Genomic DNA, 17,083 nt, shown 5'->3' with positions numbered 1-17,083 from the left:
GTTGTTACCATTACTAATACTAGCAGAGAACTAGCATTAAATTGGGAATATAAACCAAATTTGTAGTGAATTACTATATAGCAAAATGAGTCAACTCCTCAAACTCTTTTGAAATCAGAACAGGCAAAAGTCATTCCAATGAACTTCTGTCACAACAGTTATCTATGAATGGGAAGCAATATGATAAAATAGAATTCAATTTGTGTTCTGACATTCATATTCTAGTAACAGATTCAACAACTTATTATTGATCTTTATCAAGTTACTTTACCTCACTGACTGGCCTGAATTTAAAAACTTAAAAGTTTTCACCACTGAAAAAACTATTTGACCCTTCATATTAATTCAATGGAGACAGGGTTTTGATTTATCTAATATTTTTCTCAATGTTTCTTTGTAATATCAAAGATGTAATTCTTGAAAAAAAATTTGAGTGCCCCTGCTTTGTACCACATGCTTAGGTATGCTCACCTGTAAAATGTTCATCTATAAAATATAAAATGTTCAGGTAAGACATTCTAAAGTTCTATATATCTCCAACTTTCTAAGTTATTTGAAAATAGGGTGTTGTAAAATTGTAAAGCATCACATATATTCTCTGAATCTATGCCTCTGAGGGTTTTCTTCAGAATAACTCCGGAGAAACCCTCGTTTCACCATTGCTGAATCAAAAGCTTTATTGTAAATAAATGAGCAGTATCTTGGATGTTTGTTTTCAAGGAGAGCAAAACTACATTTTAGAGGCTCTACTACATATGAGCAAATGTTTCAAAGGCTGTTTGTAAGTGGCTCTACTACATATGAGCAAATGTTTCAAAGGCTGTTTGTAAGTTCATTTAACACAAGACCTAATGACATAAATTAGATAGTGATAAATATTACTGATTTTGGAACAAAAAAAACAAGTTTCTTCCCTCTGCCCTGATCCAGTAATTCTATCTATAACCAAATTTGGTTATAGTTTTATGTCATTTTGATCTGCATCAATCCTGTCTTAATTTTATAGTATCTTCTCCCAGTACCAGTATTACGTCTTCATGCATTAAGGGCTCAAATATTTTTAACCAAATTATGATTTGATTTTGAAAAACTCATGTCCAGTCTTAAATTTTTCTGTTCCTCTTTTTATAACAAAGTATTCAGGCTTTAAATGCAAGACACCAGTTGTGAAAGAGTATGACTTTATAATATACATTCTTGTTTAAAATGGACCTATGTTCTATATGAATGGTTAAAATAACACTCAACTTTCCTAGTGAAAAACTGTAAAGAAATCCAATGGAAGGTTTCAAAAGAAGATGTTTAAAAATTGTTCTACCAGCTAATTAGAAATTCTGACAAGTGATGTGGATCTCATTTTACATAGGCAACTATTTCTAACACCAGTATACATTTTCATTTTCTTTCCACATCTGAGATATTATATAAAGAGTGAAAATTTACTTTGTGGTTCCTTTTAAATAAAGGAGCTCATTTAATACTTCAATAAATTGGCACCTTTTTATAATTGTACCCTCAACCACCACATTTCCAAGAATATTTTACTTAATTTTGTTTTTCTTGATTCTATTTTACTGTTAAGTGTTTTCCTTTTTAATTATTATATCCCTTTCCTTAAAAATATATTCCCCTTGAGTTTTGCCTTACCACGTTCCTTACCCCTTTCAATCCAAGTCCCTTTTCCTGTAAATATTTGCTTTAGTTTTATTGAAATTCTACAAGCCCCCAATCCCATTCCTTCTCTCTCTAATCTGTAGGATTAAGGTAGTGGGAAGTAGGAAAGGCATTTGCCACATTTTATTATGCACATATATGTGCAATAAGCAATCTTTTAAAAGACAATTCCCTTTTCTTCACAACAACGATTAAACTATGCAGTTATTGAAGCTTATCTTAGTAAAAAATTCACTCCAAGCTACTTTACTCTATCAAAATCCTTTTCCTTAATTTCTAAGTGAATGAAATACATTAATTATGTGTAGTGCTTTCAAGTCTTACAGACTTTCTAAATCTCATGACAACTTTATTTGTTAAAATCCTTTTAAAGTACTCGGACCCATCTCTATTGCATACTTTACTTCTATAGCTAATAGTTAACTATTAAAATCTTAACATATTTGGTTGTCCTTGGCCGCCAAAGTCATTCACACTACAAAACTTAAGAAAATATTGCCAGATGGATGGCTCATTAATTTTCCCCCTTTCTGGGGAAGCTTTTATTTTTAGCCTTCTACAAAGAAATGTCTTAGAGATGAGCCAACTAGCTACTTAGATTATTACAGATACCACCTATTCTTCCTTTTTTAAAATACCATTGCTCGCTTGATCTCTTCTATTGTTACAAAAATTTACACTACACGTAGCCAAAGACAAGGTGCATTTTTATGTTATGCCTACGTTTCTCCCATTAATAGCATATAAATTATTTGCTTGTCTAGCACATTTCTGTAAACTAACAAATAGAATTATATTAACCGCCAGGGAAATATGGGTATTGGAGCAAAGGCCAAAGTGACAGTGGTGCTGAGGAGCAGCTTTGGATCCCACCTGACCTCTAGAAAGCAGAGCTAAAATCTGGGTCATTATATTCAGCTGGGAGCTTTGAAACACTTTCCAACTTCCTGCTGTGCGATGTTGAGTATCTTTTGACCTAGTTTTTGCACGCAAGAAATGCAAGGCTGTCAGGGCATGGAGGCTTTGAATGTTGGATCTATGCATTTCTGTTGCTAGAAGGACTCCTAAAATGTTAGCTCTTTCATGATTCTTCCCTTTTCAGGAAAGAGTAATTTGATTACATTTGCTGTCTTAACTTGAAGAACAATGTCCTTTTACATATATTTTTTTAGTTCCATGTACCTTGGAATATTATTAAAAATGACTGTGGATGAAAATGTCTAGGTCTTTTCATTGCCATTGCTACTTTGAGATGCATCACCCATAGCCTGTGCATTTTTCATTCTGAAGAAGCTCCAGTTACTGGGTAGGTATAAGCCCAGTGTTGTCTCCCTAACAAGGGTCCTGCTGTTTTGATAATCGGGTCCTAATCTGCCTTCCTCTCATCCTCTCACACTATAATGGAGGGTTCTGTCAAAAGGAGCATATGCTATTTTTAACAAACACCACCACAACAAACGAACAACCCATTCTAATGGTCCTTGCTTCTCTCACATGATTTTATTATAATAATGTCTCCTCATCTTCTCTCAGTTATTACATTTGTGAAATACTAACCTTGAAAAGTTAGTAAAACATTTATCCCTTTAAATGAATCTAAGCCCAAATAATGCACTTGAATAATATGCTTTAAATCTTCTAACTCCCACTAAAATTTGTCACATCACATATATTCCCTAATCTAACCCTTTTTTTCCACTTGGATTGTAAGCTTCTGGAGGGCAAGAGACAAAAGAATACGAGTTATTCATTAGTGTATTCCCCACAGCTACAGATAAATGTTGTACATTGAGCAATATTTAGCAAATGTTTGGTAAACTGGCAAAATTATTTTACCACGCTAAATGCAATATGATGCAAAGACCAGTAGAAAACAACAATATAGTGCATCAGAAACTAAAAGCTTCAAAAACTATTCATGTTCACAATTGTAAGTATCTTGATGATTTATTCAATTAATTTTGGCAGCTCCACATTAAGAATTCTATGAACATAACACTGAAATAACATGTTACTAGGGAAAAAGGAGTTACTTGAACCCATGATTTCTGTTTCCCTTCTCAGTGCTCTAAGTACTGACAAAAATTCTTAATCATATCTCTCTTCTTCTCTCCTAAGCCCATTCCTCAACTGTTTATTTGATTTATTTCAATAAACCTTTTTAAATCTTTCTTGGAAGGGAACAGAATATATGGATAAAATACATAAGCACATTGTGATTTCAGTGACAATTGGCAATGTTAGTCTGTTTTTTCCCCACTAGACATTCTTTCAACTGACAAAACAGCTATGATCATATTTGGACAAATGATACTCAAAAGATAAATTCACAATAAACCCTCAATATAATGTTATAATTCTTTTATAGTACCTGTATATGCAAATTGGACAAGGTCCCAAAGAGCATTGGGGTCTATGCCTTCCATCTTGATCTCCTCTTGCTTGGCCTCACAAACATCACTTGTAAACATGGCAGCAAAGTAGTCAGAAACTGAACTCAGAACAAGCCTGAAAGAGTCACAGGATGCAATTTAATTCATTAATATAAAACACAGAAATGGTAAATGCTAACCAGAATATGGTTAGCAGAGCAGAGAACAAAATCAACCAACCAACCAATCAGTTTGTTTATTTCCCTGTGGGTCATACTTTTGGTTTCCTGATTTGCTTTTTTGGTTTGTTTGTTTTGCTTGTTGTTTGTTTTTGTTTTTTCAGGAGGAACCAGGAACTGAACCCTGGACCCCCTATGTGGGAGGTGGGTGCTCAGCCGCCTGAGCTGCATCGGCTATCTGTACTTTCTAAAACTGACTTAGGAAGTTCTGTTCTTATATTTTGGTCACAAAATATTCTCCTACATTTTCTTCTATCATTTAAATATTTTTCCTTTTACATTAAGACATTAGGCCTTGTAGAAAGAACCCACTTTTATTTTTCTCCACATACTGAATCATTTTTACCATACTAGTTAATAAAGAATTGCATTTTCTCCAATAAATGATGGTGCCCTATTTATCATATATTTGAGTCCCGAATATACATTAATCTATCTCTGAAATTTCCATTCTTTTTTTAAAATTCTGTTGACCTTTTGCTAATATAATAAACTTTTTAAATACTATAATTCTAAAAATGTGCTTATAATTAATGAGATAATTTCTTTTCTTTATTTTTCTTTTAATTTAATATTGGAGGACTTTTGGTCCTTTGTTTCAATTTTAGTGCATGTTCGTTAACTTCTTCAAACAACTCAAGTGGAATTTTTATGAGAACTGCACTGATTTCTGATTTAATTTGGACAGGGTTGACATATTTTAGATATAAAGTCATCTCATACAAAAGTATGGAATATCTCTCTATTTATTTTAATTATCTCTTCTGGTCCCAGAATTTTAAAGTTTTCCCTATAATTGCTTGTATATATTTTTTATATCTACATATTAATTCTTATAAACTTTACAGTTTTCTTGCTATTGTGTATAGCATGTTGCTGTTGCTGTTATTGTTAAGTATTCTGGTTCTTATACTTTTTTTGGTTTAGTTTTGTTTTGTTTTTTGTTTACAGTCCATTAGGTTGTCACTTCTACAGGTCTATCTTATATCTGGCACATTTTCTGAATTACCTTACTAGTTCTAACAGGTTGCCTTTTGATTCTGCTGTTTCCCACTCTTAGGTATATAATTAAATCATTTGTAAATAATCTCACTTGGACCTGTTTCTGCCCATTCTCAGCATCTCTTTTTCTTTCTGTTCCTCCTCCAGGTCCCTGTTGTTGCTTTTAACAATAGCTTTGTGGGACATATTTGTATTTTTCTCTGTTTTAAAAGGAACATATCCAAAGTTTCCCCATTCAGTATATGCTTGAATTATTTGATATATAAGCTATACATAGGTGTTAAAATTTCTAAAAGGGCTTTTATCTGGATAAAATTTCTGTAAACAATATACACACATTTTTCATTTACCTTTGGAATTTTTAAATTTATAACCATAAGAAAAATGAAGCTTTTCTTTTCTTGTGTTTTCCTTATCTAAATTTTGAGTTAAGATTATACTAGCTTCATAGAATGAGTTGGCAACTTCAACTGTTTTTAATTTTGCATAACTACTGTAGAAGAAATGTGAATATTTATTTTAAAATGTTCTAGAATTTACCTAAAAAAAAAAATAGGGAGAGCAGATATAGTTCAAGTGGTTGAAAGACTGTTTCCCAAATATGAGGTTCTGGGTTCAAACCTAGATAACTCAAAATAGGTTCAATTATTTGGGGAAAAGGAGGTCTTTCAATTTTTGTTCATAATTTGTGGCTTATTCATATGCTCTATTTCTTCTTACACCAACTTTTGCATTTTGCATTTATATTTCTATAATTTATTCATTTCATGTGTGTCCTAAAAATGTATTATTGAGTTTTTATTTTATATTATGTGTTTTGCTTAAGTTTCCCTCTTCTCTCCTATATGCTTAATAAATTCTGCCAGCAATAAAACTAATCACTGATCATTAAAAAAAAAAAAGCTTTTGGTTAGTTGTATTTTATTTTTTTTAATTTATTAAGGTGGCAGACTTGGCCCAGTGGTTAGGGCGTCCGTCTACCACATGGGAGGTCCACAAGGTTCAAACCCCGGGCCTCCTTGACCCGTGTGGAGCTGGCCCATGCACAGTGCTGATGTGTGCAAGGAGTGCCCTGCCACGCACGGGCGTCCCCAGTGTAGGGGAGCCCCAAGTGCAAGGAGTGCGCCCCATAAGGAGAGCTGCCCAGCGTGAAACAAAGTGCAGCCTGCCCAAGAATGGCACTGCACACACAGAGAGCTGACACAAGATGACCCAACAAAAAAAACCGAAGAAACAGATTCCTGTGCCGCTCACAACAACAGAAGCAGACAAAGAAGACGCAGCAAACAGACACAGAGAACAGACAATGGGTGGGGGTGGGGGGATGAATAAATAAATCTTTTAAAAAATTTATTAAATTCAAGGCTCATTTATTATCTCTTACTTTTCTGCTTTGGAGTATATTCTTTTCTCCTTTGTACAAACATTTTCCTCTAAAACTTTAATTCAGCTGCTTTTCACCTTTCTCAATAAATGCACAAAACCGCCTCTGTAAGTCCTATTGAAGCAGGCTGGTAAGATAGGGAATCAATAGACAGATCTGAAACCAGGCAGAGATTCCATGTGGACATCAATGCCCCCCAAGATGACTGTTGGAAGACTACCAAACCCCAGATTCTGCTCTTCAGAACAAAGACTTCTTCTGGAAACCAGGAGAAGCTCCAGATATACCCCCAGGCTTTATCACTGGGTCCTCACTGGGGGATTGATAGGTGGGGTAATTAATCAAAACAGCAAGCAGCTGGAACCTCTCCCCTGCCATTAGCAAAGGGTGGAATAATTAATGGTTCAAAAAGCAGACGGTGAGGCCTGAGTGTGCTGGCTCTCGTTCTCTGCTCTCTTGCCTCTGGATCCGTTCCTGCACTCTGCGCACCGCTCTTGCCATTTTTCCTCTGTCGTGTGGCCATGCAAGTAAACCTGAGCATTCATAATCTATAATGGGGAATTATAGCTTGTAAATTAACCCTCTTTTCCAATTTTCACCCCCTTCCTCTCTACTTGGGACCCCTGATCTGTTATTTTCTCTCATTTCTCATCCCTCCCTCTCTGAATAAATTATTGGCCTAACTCACCTGGCATGTTCTGGAAATTCAGTTCTGTAGCATAGTCGAAGGACCTAGATAAAATCTGATAACATATTTGGGGTGCCAGTCCAGGAGCTTATTGGTGAGAGAAACCATGGCTTACAGCCTGTTTAATGCCTTTCTTTTTTCCTCCATTTTAAATGGGTTTGCCTCCGAGCCCCCAGAAGATGTAATCCCAGGAGGGAAGGGGCCAGGGCTCAGGAATTCTCTGCATCAGTGCTGCACCCAGGCTTGTGAGATCTGACCCCATCCAGGATGGCTGGGTCATAGGGCAGTGGCTTAACCATGGCCCTGCCAAGACATCCCCGAGCAGAGCACTGGGTCCCACAAAGCTTTTCAAGCCCATTTAGCAGCCAGAGTGTTTGTCCACGGGTCTGCCTGCCATTGCCTTCTTCTGCCCTGTCCCCTAGGGGGTCCATGGCAATGGCGGAACTGGGGAATTGCCCCTCCCAGCAGGTCCTCGCTTTTGCAAGCGGCATTCCTATCAGACCACAGTCGGCTACCTGGGGGATAAAGTCGGAAGGCTGCTGGCAGAGCCAAAATGGATGCAGTGGGAGTTCCCTTCCCCAGGGGGGTCACAGGCCAGGATACCCCTGATCTAACCTTTACCCATGTTTTACCTTTCTACTTCTTGCTACTGAATTTCTCTTTACAAGTTTGTGTTAGAATGCTTTGGAATGTTTTAAAAACTGAAAATGGAAAGTGCCTTTGTCTAACAAGGAAGCTAATGCCTCAGGGTCCCAAAGCCTATTAGCTAGAGCAATTGATCATTAATCACTTAATGGCCTTTTGATGGCTGGTTTAACTGGGAAACTATCAGTCAGTAAAGTCATAGAACTAAGATTGCATCTAAGACTTTTGGAAGGATAGGTAGAAGGTTTCTTTGACTTGGAGGGTACCTGATCCATTTGATCTGTCTCCCAAGTCTGAATGTCCCCCAAGACTTTTGAAGGCTTGGGTGCTTTGATTCAGAGTGCAGTCAGTCTCAGACCCTGGAATGTAGGGTGCTGAGAACCAGAGAAGTAAAGTGAATGGCCCCCATTCCTTGGGCCCATCCATTCAGAGAGCAGCCAAATATCCCCTGAGAGACAGATACAGGTGCTTTAATTTGGGGCCACTGCTCAGTTTCCCACCAATTCGGCTTGGGTGCACTGATTTGATATCCAGAATCAAATGTCACCCAGGACCTAGGTCACCAACAAGGAGGCTTGTGGGCTAGGCAGGTTCTGAAAATTGAAATTCTCAGGATGCTGAGACAGAGCTTCAACTCCAAATTACATGGAGTGGTGAACATTTTAGTCAGAGTAGGACTCCGGGATGCCAGAACGGTCGACTAAAAGGTGCTTCTTTATTCTTCCTAGAATAATGGGCACAGCCTCTAGCATACCTATACACTCCCCAATGGGGTGTATTCTCGAGAACTGGACAACCCTACCAACTGAGGGTTGAAGAAGGAGAAACTAATCTTCTGCCACACTGCATGGCCACAGTATAGCCTTGAAGGTGGCCAAAATTGCCTTGTAAATGGTATTCTGAATTATGACCGTATTTTGCAGATAGACCTCCTGTGTAAGAAGGGAAAAAAGCAGTCACAGGTTTTGTATGTTCTGCTTTTTATGGCTCAATATCAGGATATGAGGTTAAGTGGATCTTGCAAGTTATGTTATGTTTGGGAAGTGAAACCACTCCCTGAAATGGAGGGTGATATCGTAGATGACCGCTCCTCGGTTTCCCCCCCTCCAACTTCTGCTTCTGCACCTTATGTGCCCATAGTCACCCCAGTAGGAGTCACTAGAAGTGGAGCATCTTTCCACCCTAATAGGGAATGTAAAACCGGCTTCTACCCAATAAGGGAGGCAGCAAATGGAGAAGTGGGAGCAATTGGAGTCCACGTTCCCTTCTCCATCGCAGATTTAACTCAGTGTAAGGAAGAGTTGGGAAGATTTTCAGAAGACCCAGAGAAGTTTACCAAGGAATTCTAGAAGTTAACCCTAAATTTTGAGCAGACGTGGGGAGACATGCATGTTATCCTAGTCTCGTGCTGCACGCCTGAAGAAAAATGTCACATTTGGGAAGCAGCCCAGGGGCTTGCCAATGGGATGGCTGCCCAGCAGCCCCAGCAATATACTATAGGGGTCGTGGCAGTTCCAGACTGACCCTAACTGGAACTACCAAAGAAGACAAACTGACATAAGGAAGAGAGACCATATGATAGCATGCTTACTAGAGGGATTAAAAAGTGCATTGTCAAGTCTGTTCATTATAATAAGCTACAGAAAATAACCTGGATGGAAAGGAAAATCCTGCCCTGTTTCAAGGGAGACTAGTAGAGGCTATGAGAAAGTACACCTACCTTAATTCAGACTCGCCGGAGGGACAGATTGTATTAAAAACACTAGGTACCGGTTCTCCTGAAGGCTACGGAGATCCACAGGGTATATGGTCATGGCAGATGGATTTGGAGCTCTGTGCCATGTCAGAGGGCCCTACTTTGGAATTTGTGTTCCTGAGTGTAATAGAGCTGGACCCAGATGTGACTTTTCTACACTTGCCTCTTCTGTCACTTTTACTGAATCTGTGGTTGGTGCTAGGGATGGTCCAAACCCAGGAATCTCTGGACTGCCTATGTGCCAGCTGGGCCCTGAGACTCAGCAGAGTGGTGACTCCTACTCTCTGGTTCATTGGTCTTACCCAGGTCAGCTAACAGGGAGGTGAAGATGGTCAACCACCACACCAGGGAATCAAGAGTGCCAACAACTGCAAGCAGAAGAATTGCATCCATCATTCATGTGGAATCTAAGCCCCCTCTTGATCTAGAGGTGGAGAGGACATCACCATCTCAGGGTCCATAGACTGGAGGAATAAAATATGGCCTAGAGTGAACTTACTGATATTCTACTATAAAACTATTGTGACAAGTAATAAAAGAAATTTTAGCATCGAGGTGGAGAAAATGGCTATAGTAGTTGCTGAGGGCAGGGAGATGGTAGAAGAGATGTGATGTGGATTTTAGGATTTTGAGTTGTCCTAAATGATATTGCAGAGTCAGAAGCTGGACTTTATATATCCTGCCATAATCCCCACTGAATGTACTGTGGGAGAGTGTGAACTACAGGGTAAACTATTATCTATGTAGTGCAGCAGTGCCCCAAAATGTGTTCACCAAGGGTGATGAGTGTGCCACAGTGATGGGGGAGGTTGTTGGTGTGGGAGGAGTGGGGTAGGAGGTGGGGGTATACAGGAACCTCTCATATTTTTTAATGTAATACTGTTTTTGTGATGTATATATCTTCAAAAAATGCAACTTACAAAAATGATGTGGTGGAGGAGTGGGGAGTGGGTTATATGGGAACCTCTTACTGCTTTTTGTTTTTTTATGTTTTTTTTTTAATGTTCCTTGTGTAATGTAATGTTCCTTGTGATCTATTAACTTTAATTAAAAAATAATTATAAAAAATTGAACAAACTGGTTGAAAAATAAATATCTATTCTAAAAAAAAAACAAAAAAAAACACACTATTTTATCTGCTAGACAGCTCCAGATATTAAAAGAAAACTCCAAAAGCTAGCTCTAGGTCCTGGAACCTCAATGAATTCTCTTTTAGAATTAGCATTTTCCATCTTCAACAACCGTGATCAGGCCTTTGAGAAGCTGAGGGCAAAGAGGGACAGTCCGAAGGCTCAGCTACTTGCAGTTGCCATAAATGGCAGCCTGCCACCTCGGGATCCAGACCACCAATATCCTGCTCCAACTGTGGGGAGCTTAGCCACTGGAAGAAAAACTGCCCTAAACCACATAAGGAGCCCCTCTGTCCCTGTCCCGGGTGGGAAAACAGGCCGTTGGGCTCAGGAATGTGCCAAATCCTGAAGGGGAGGTGGAGCACAGCCCAGGGCCCTGGCGGCAACAGTCCCTCCTTCCCGCCATGGAGGACTGAGGGGGAACGGGGCAAAGAGTGGCTCCTTATGGACTCTGTGGAACATTGAACTAGAAGAACCCTGGGTGACCTTCGACATGGCAGGTAAAGAAATTAATTTTTTAATTGATACAAAAGCCACCTATTCAGTTCTGACCTGTCACTCCAAATCTTCCTCCCCCAAAACCTGTCCGGTAGTGGGTGTTAATGGTAAAACTAAAATTAAATATTTTACTGAGCCTCTCGTCTGCCAAATAGAAAACCTAATTGTAAGTCATCAATTTTTAAATGTTCCTGAAGTCTTAACCCCTTACTAGGGTAGGATTTACTTCATACTCTAGGGGCATGCATTCAACTAGTAGGGATAAATAAAACCTCTAAAGTGCCTCTAGCCAAGTGCTCAAAAGAAAAAGGCAGAACTCTGTCTTTAACCATAGTTCTGGATAAAAAGTCAGGTATCTCCTCAGCAGCTATTCCCCAGGAAATCAAGAATAAAGTAACTTCTATTGTCTGGGAAACTGGGATACCTAGAATGACCCTCCAGGTTCCCCCAGTTTCCATTTCTTATAATACTAACTAACCTTATCCTCATAGAAAGCAGTACCCCCTCAAGGAGGAGGCTGTTAAAGGCTTCCAGCCCACCTGTTAAAAGGTTTTTGGAGAATGGCCTACTCATTCCCTGACAATCTCCCTGCAACATGCTGATTCTTCCTGTGAAAAAGCCCAAAGGTACCTACTGACTAGTTAGGGACTTAAGAGCAGTCAATAGCTTTGTTATACCAATTTATCCTGTTGTACCCAAACTTTACACTCGCTAAACCAGGTCCCAGAAACCGTGGCTTGGTTTACCGTACTAGACTTAAAAGATGTCTTTTTCTGCATTCCTCTCCACCTGGACTCCCAATTCCTTTTTGCCTTTGAATGGAAGAAGCCCAACTCTAGGCCCCCAGTCCAGCTTTACATGGACTGTGTTGCCTCAAGGGTTCTGAGACAGCTCCCATATTTTTGGGAATGCCTTAGCTCAGAACCTAGCTGATCTCCACTTGCCACAGAGCGCCCTTTTACTATATGTAGATGATGTGTTGCTTTGCAGTCCAACAAATGAAGTTTCTGATGCCAACATCATTTTAGTCCTTAATTTTCTAGCTGATAGGGGCTATAAGGTATCAGCATCCAAAGCACAAATCTCTCAGCAGAAAGTCTCCTCTTTAGGGTTCCTTTTTACCCCAGGAGAAAGGTCTCTCTTCCCAGAAAGAGTTCAAGCTATCATTAGTATTCCTCTACCTCAAACAAAGAAGCAGCTTAGGACTTTCCTAGGAATGGCTGGTTACTGTAGACTGTGGATACCTAAGTTTGGGGAACTAGTCCAGCTACTGTATAGTGCCATTGCAGGGGCTGATAACCAACCCTTAGAATGGGGAACAAGCCAGGAAGCTGCCTTCTGTGTTCTAAAATGAGCCTTAATTAGCCCTCCAGCCTTAGGAATTCCTAACCTAAGCAAGCCTTTCTTTCTATACATAATGGAGAGGAAGGGGGTGGCTCTAGGACTGTTAGTCCAGAAACTGGGTGAAATTTCTCATCCAGTAGCTTCTTTCTCCAAACCATCAGACAGTACAGCACAGAGATGGCCACCTTGTCTGAGAGCAATGGGGGCAACAGCCCTTTTAATTGAGAAAGCCACCAAACTGACTTGGGGGCAACCTCTCACAGTGTTCACCACACATCAGGTGAAGGACATGCTTGAGACCAGGCGCCACCAGTGGCTTACAGGTAGCCAGTTAATTAAATATCAGTCTCAACTACTAGACTCCCCTGAGGTGCAGATAAGGGTGTGCCAGACTCTCAACCCAGCCACCCTACTACTGGTAGAGGTCCCAAAGACAGATCCTAAGGGGCCCCTTCTCCACCCCTGCCTTGAAACTCTTAAACTATTCAAGTAGGCCAGATTTAAAAGATGAGCCTCTTGTGAACCCAGACATTGAATGGTTCACAGATGGAAGCAGTTTTATGAAAGAAGGAATTAAAAGGGCAGGCTGTGGAGTGGTTTCTCAGTTTAAAACCGTAGAGGCCAAACCTCTTCCTCCTAGAACTTCAGCCCAGAAAGCAAAGCTGACTGCCCTTACCCAAAGTTTAAAGCTAGCAGCTGGGAAATGGGCTAATATTTACACAGACTCTAAGCATGCTTTCCTTGTCCTCCACACTCACTCTGCTGTGTGGTGAGAAGGAGGCTTGCTTACTAATTGTGGGTCACCTATTAAGCACAGGCAAGAAATCCTAGATTTACTGGAAGCTGTACTGTTACCTCAAAAAATAGCAGTTATGCATTGACCAGGCCATCAGAAAACAGACACTTCTATAGCAAGGGAAATGCTCGTGCTGATGCAGCTGCTAAAGTGGCAGTACAAACACAGGTTTCTACCCTACTCCTTATTCCAGTACTTGATGTTCCACAGTATACCCAGGATGAACAAACCAAGGCAGTTAGCCTGGAGTTCACCCTGGAAACTGATGGGTAGCTTATTAAGAATACTCAAGTATACCTGCCAGGAGCAGTGCAGTGGCAAGTCCTTCATGGACTTCATCAAGCCACTCATCTGGGGAGGGTGTCCTAACCAGCTTAGCCAAATGGGTTTGCAAAAACAGGGCCTGGTGAAAACAATCAAAGAAATTACCAGGTGTTGTCCCGTGTGTGCAGTTAATAACTCAGACAATGGGATGATTACTTTCCTCCCCACTTAAGCCCCCCTGTCCAGTTGCAGGTGTCACAAACTGGGGAGGACAGGCAGATAGACTTCACCCACACGCCATCTTGCTAGGATTATAAGTACCTCTTAGTATTGGTAGATACTTTTACTGGGTGGGTGGAAGTGTTTCCCACCAGAAGAGAAACTGCAAATGAGGTGGCTAAAGCTCTCATAAAGGAAATAGTTCCTAGGTTTGGATTGCCTAAGTCCTTCCAAAGTGATAATGAGCCAGCCTTTACTAGTAAAATAACCCAAGGTCTATCAGCTGCTTTCAACATTAAATATCATATCCATAGTTCCTGGAGGCCCAAATTCTCAGGGAAAGCACAGAGAATTAACTGTACCTTAAAGCAGATTCTAGCTAAACTCTGCCAGGAAACTGCATTACCTTGGGTCACCCATCTACCCAGGGCCTTAGAAAGGTTACAGTTAGCTCCAAAAGACCCACTTCAGCATAGCCCCTTTGAGATGGTTATGGGTAGCCTTTCCTTATCCAGAACCTGTTACTAAATCCAGAAATTCAAGAGTTCACAAAATATTTTATCAACCTAGGAACACTCAACAAGGCATCCAGGAGCTTGGAAACAAAATTCTTCCTAGTCCCGACCATGAATTATCTTTACCTAAAGTTAAACCTGGAGACCAGGTTCTGATCAAAACCTGGCAAGAAAACAGGCCTCACTCTCAAGTAAAACCTAAATAGAGGGGAACTTATCCTGTAGGTTTAATCACTCTTACAGCTGTTAAAGTTAAAGGAATTATCAGCTGGGTACACTTATTCTGAGTGAAGCCAGCTGTTCACGGAAGTATCGACTCACCAGAAGCACCTGATGGGTCAAATGAATGCCAGCCATTGGATGGCCTAAAATACCTCTTCAAAAGACAAAGCTAAGTATTATCTAACGCATCACCTTAAAAAAACCTTTCTTTTTATTTGAAAAAAACAATGTCTCTTCTCATCCTCCTCTTGGTTGCTTTAGGCATAACCACCACCATCGAAAACTGGGGTTGGCAATCTATACCAAACTCCATTATCTATTTCAGTCACTCCCTAGAGCTAACGAACAGTATAAATAAAACCAGCCATGCCTTAGAAGCTTTAAAACAGCAAGCAGACTCTCTTGCTGCTGTGATGATGCAAAATCACAGGGCACTTGACGTGTTAACTACAGCACAGGGAAGAGTATGTCCTTTCCTTAAGGAAGAATGCCATCTCTACGTAAATCACTCTAAAACAGTCCTAAACAGTATTCAAAACCTGCAAAATAAAACCCACCAATGTCAGAAAAATGCAGCCTTTATAGACACCTGGTCTTTTCTATTTTTGTGGTCCATTGTCCTCTTAGTGGAACTATATATACTCAAAATTCTAAATAGGTTTATTTCTTCTAGAATCAACATCTTGTGAGCCATATGAAAACTTCATCCAGCTTCACCCAGGATGCCAGATCTGTCTTCCTCCAACCGAGATGGAATAGCAAGAGATTTCTACACCGTGTCAGGTAGGGCCTACTGCCTCTGAGTAACAAGAAGTAGCTACAAATAAATGATCATCTCCCTTCAGCACCTCTTTAAGATTAAAGGTGTAAACTTTCTGAGGGGAGAATGAAGTAGGTTAGTAAGATAGGGAATCAACAGACAGATCTGGAACCTGGCTGAGAGTCCACGTGGATCTCAATCACCCTCAAGATGGCTGCTGAAAGACCCTCCCCAAGATTCTGCTATTCAGAACAAAGACTTCTGGAAGCCAGGAGAAGCCTCGAATATTCCCCAAGGACTTTATCATTGGGTCCTTACTGGGGATTGATAGGTGAGTAAGCAATCAAAACAGCAAACAACTGAAACTCCTCCCCTGCCATTAGCAAAGTGGTAGAATAATTAATGGTTCTCAAAGCAAATGACGAGGCCTCAGCATGTGTGCTCTCACTCTCCGCTCTCTTGCCTCTGGACCCATTCCTGCCCTCTGCACACCACTCTCACCATTTTTCCTCTGCCATGTGGCCGCACAAGTAAACCTGGGCATTTATAATCTATAACGGGGAATTATAGCTTGGAAATTAGTCATCTTTATCACTTTTCACCCCCTTCCTCTTTACCTGAGACCCCTGATCTATTATTTTCTCCCATTTCTTGCCCTTCCCTATTGAATAAATTACAGGCCTAACTCACCCAATGGGCTCTTTTTTTTTAAAGATTATTTATTTATTTATTTCTCTCCCCTCCCCCCCACATTGATTGTCTGTTCTCTGTGTCTATTTGCTGCGTCTTCTTTTTTGTCCGCTTCTGTTGTTGTCAGCGGCATGGAAATCTGTGTTTCTTTTTGTTGCATCATCTTGATGTGTCAGCTCTCCGGGTATGCAGCACTATTCCTGGCAGGCTGAACTTTCTTTTGCACTGGGTGGCTCTCCTTACAGGGCACACTCCTTGCATGTGGGGATCCCCTACGCGGGGACACCCCTGCATGGCATGGCACTCCTTGCACACATCAGCACTGCGTGTGGGCCAGCTCCACACGGGACAAAGAGGCCCCGGGTTTGAACTGCAGACCTCCCATGTGGTAGACGGACACCCTAACCACTGGGCCAAGTCCGCCGCCCCGATGTCTCTTGAAATTCATTTCCACAGCATAGTCAAAGAACCTAGATAAAATCCAGTGATACTCTTTTATCTGTGATCCACAAATGTTTATATATAAAATTTCCTTCAGCATTCATTTTTTAATATTACTTAACTTTTCACATTATTTTATTTTTAATCCAAGGTTAATTTAGTAATAATCTGGGTAAACATTTGAGTTTGTAAGTCAGCATTGTTATTCAAATTTTATTTCATTGTAGTAAAAATATATTCTCAAAGACAATGATTCTTTAAATGTATGGAGACTTTTCTCTATGACATAATATATGTCCTATTTTGTAAATGTTTGGCATGAAAATAATGTATATTCCTTTAACTGTTGGATATAAGATCTAAATATATTTAACAGCTCAAGCTCTTTAATCATAAACTCTTATTAAGTTCTCTTTAAAAAAACAAGAAATTTAATATTACTTC

General features: G+C 40.0%; 1 protein-coding gene across 1 annotated transcript in view; it reads right to left on the bottom strand.

Moving 5' to 3' along the window:
* KLHL1 (kelch like family member 1) overlaps positions 1-17,083 on the bottom strand; it is a 476,203-nt gene that overhangs the window by 286,153 nt on the left and 172,967 nt on the right. Inside the window, exon 3 of the mRNA XM_004463148.3 lies at positions 4,046-4,182. Within this exon, the coding sequence (XP_004463205.2) occupies positions 4,046-4,182 (137 nt within the window). The remainder of the gene's footprint in view (positions 1-4,045; positions 4,183-17,083) is intronic.

The sequence above is a fragment of the Dasypus novemcinctus genome, chromosome 15 (genome assembly GCF_030445035.2).
Source record: "Dasypus novemcinctus isolate mDasNov1 chromosome 15, mDasNov1.1.hap2, whole genome shotgun sequence".
Lineage (NCBI taxonomy): Eukaryota > Metazoa > Chordata > Mammalia > Cingulata > Dasypodidae > Dasypus > Dasypus novemcinctus.
The sequence above is the reverse complement of the archived record's forward strand: the minus strand, read 5'-3'. Positions and strand labels throughout refer to the sequence as shown.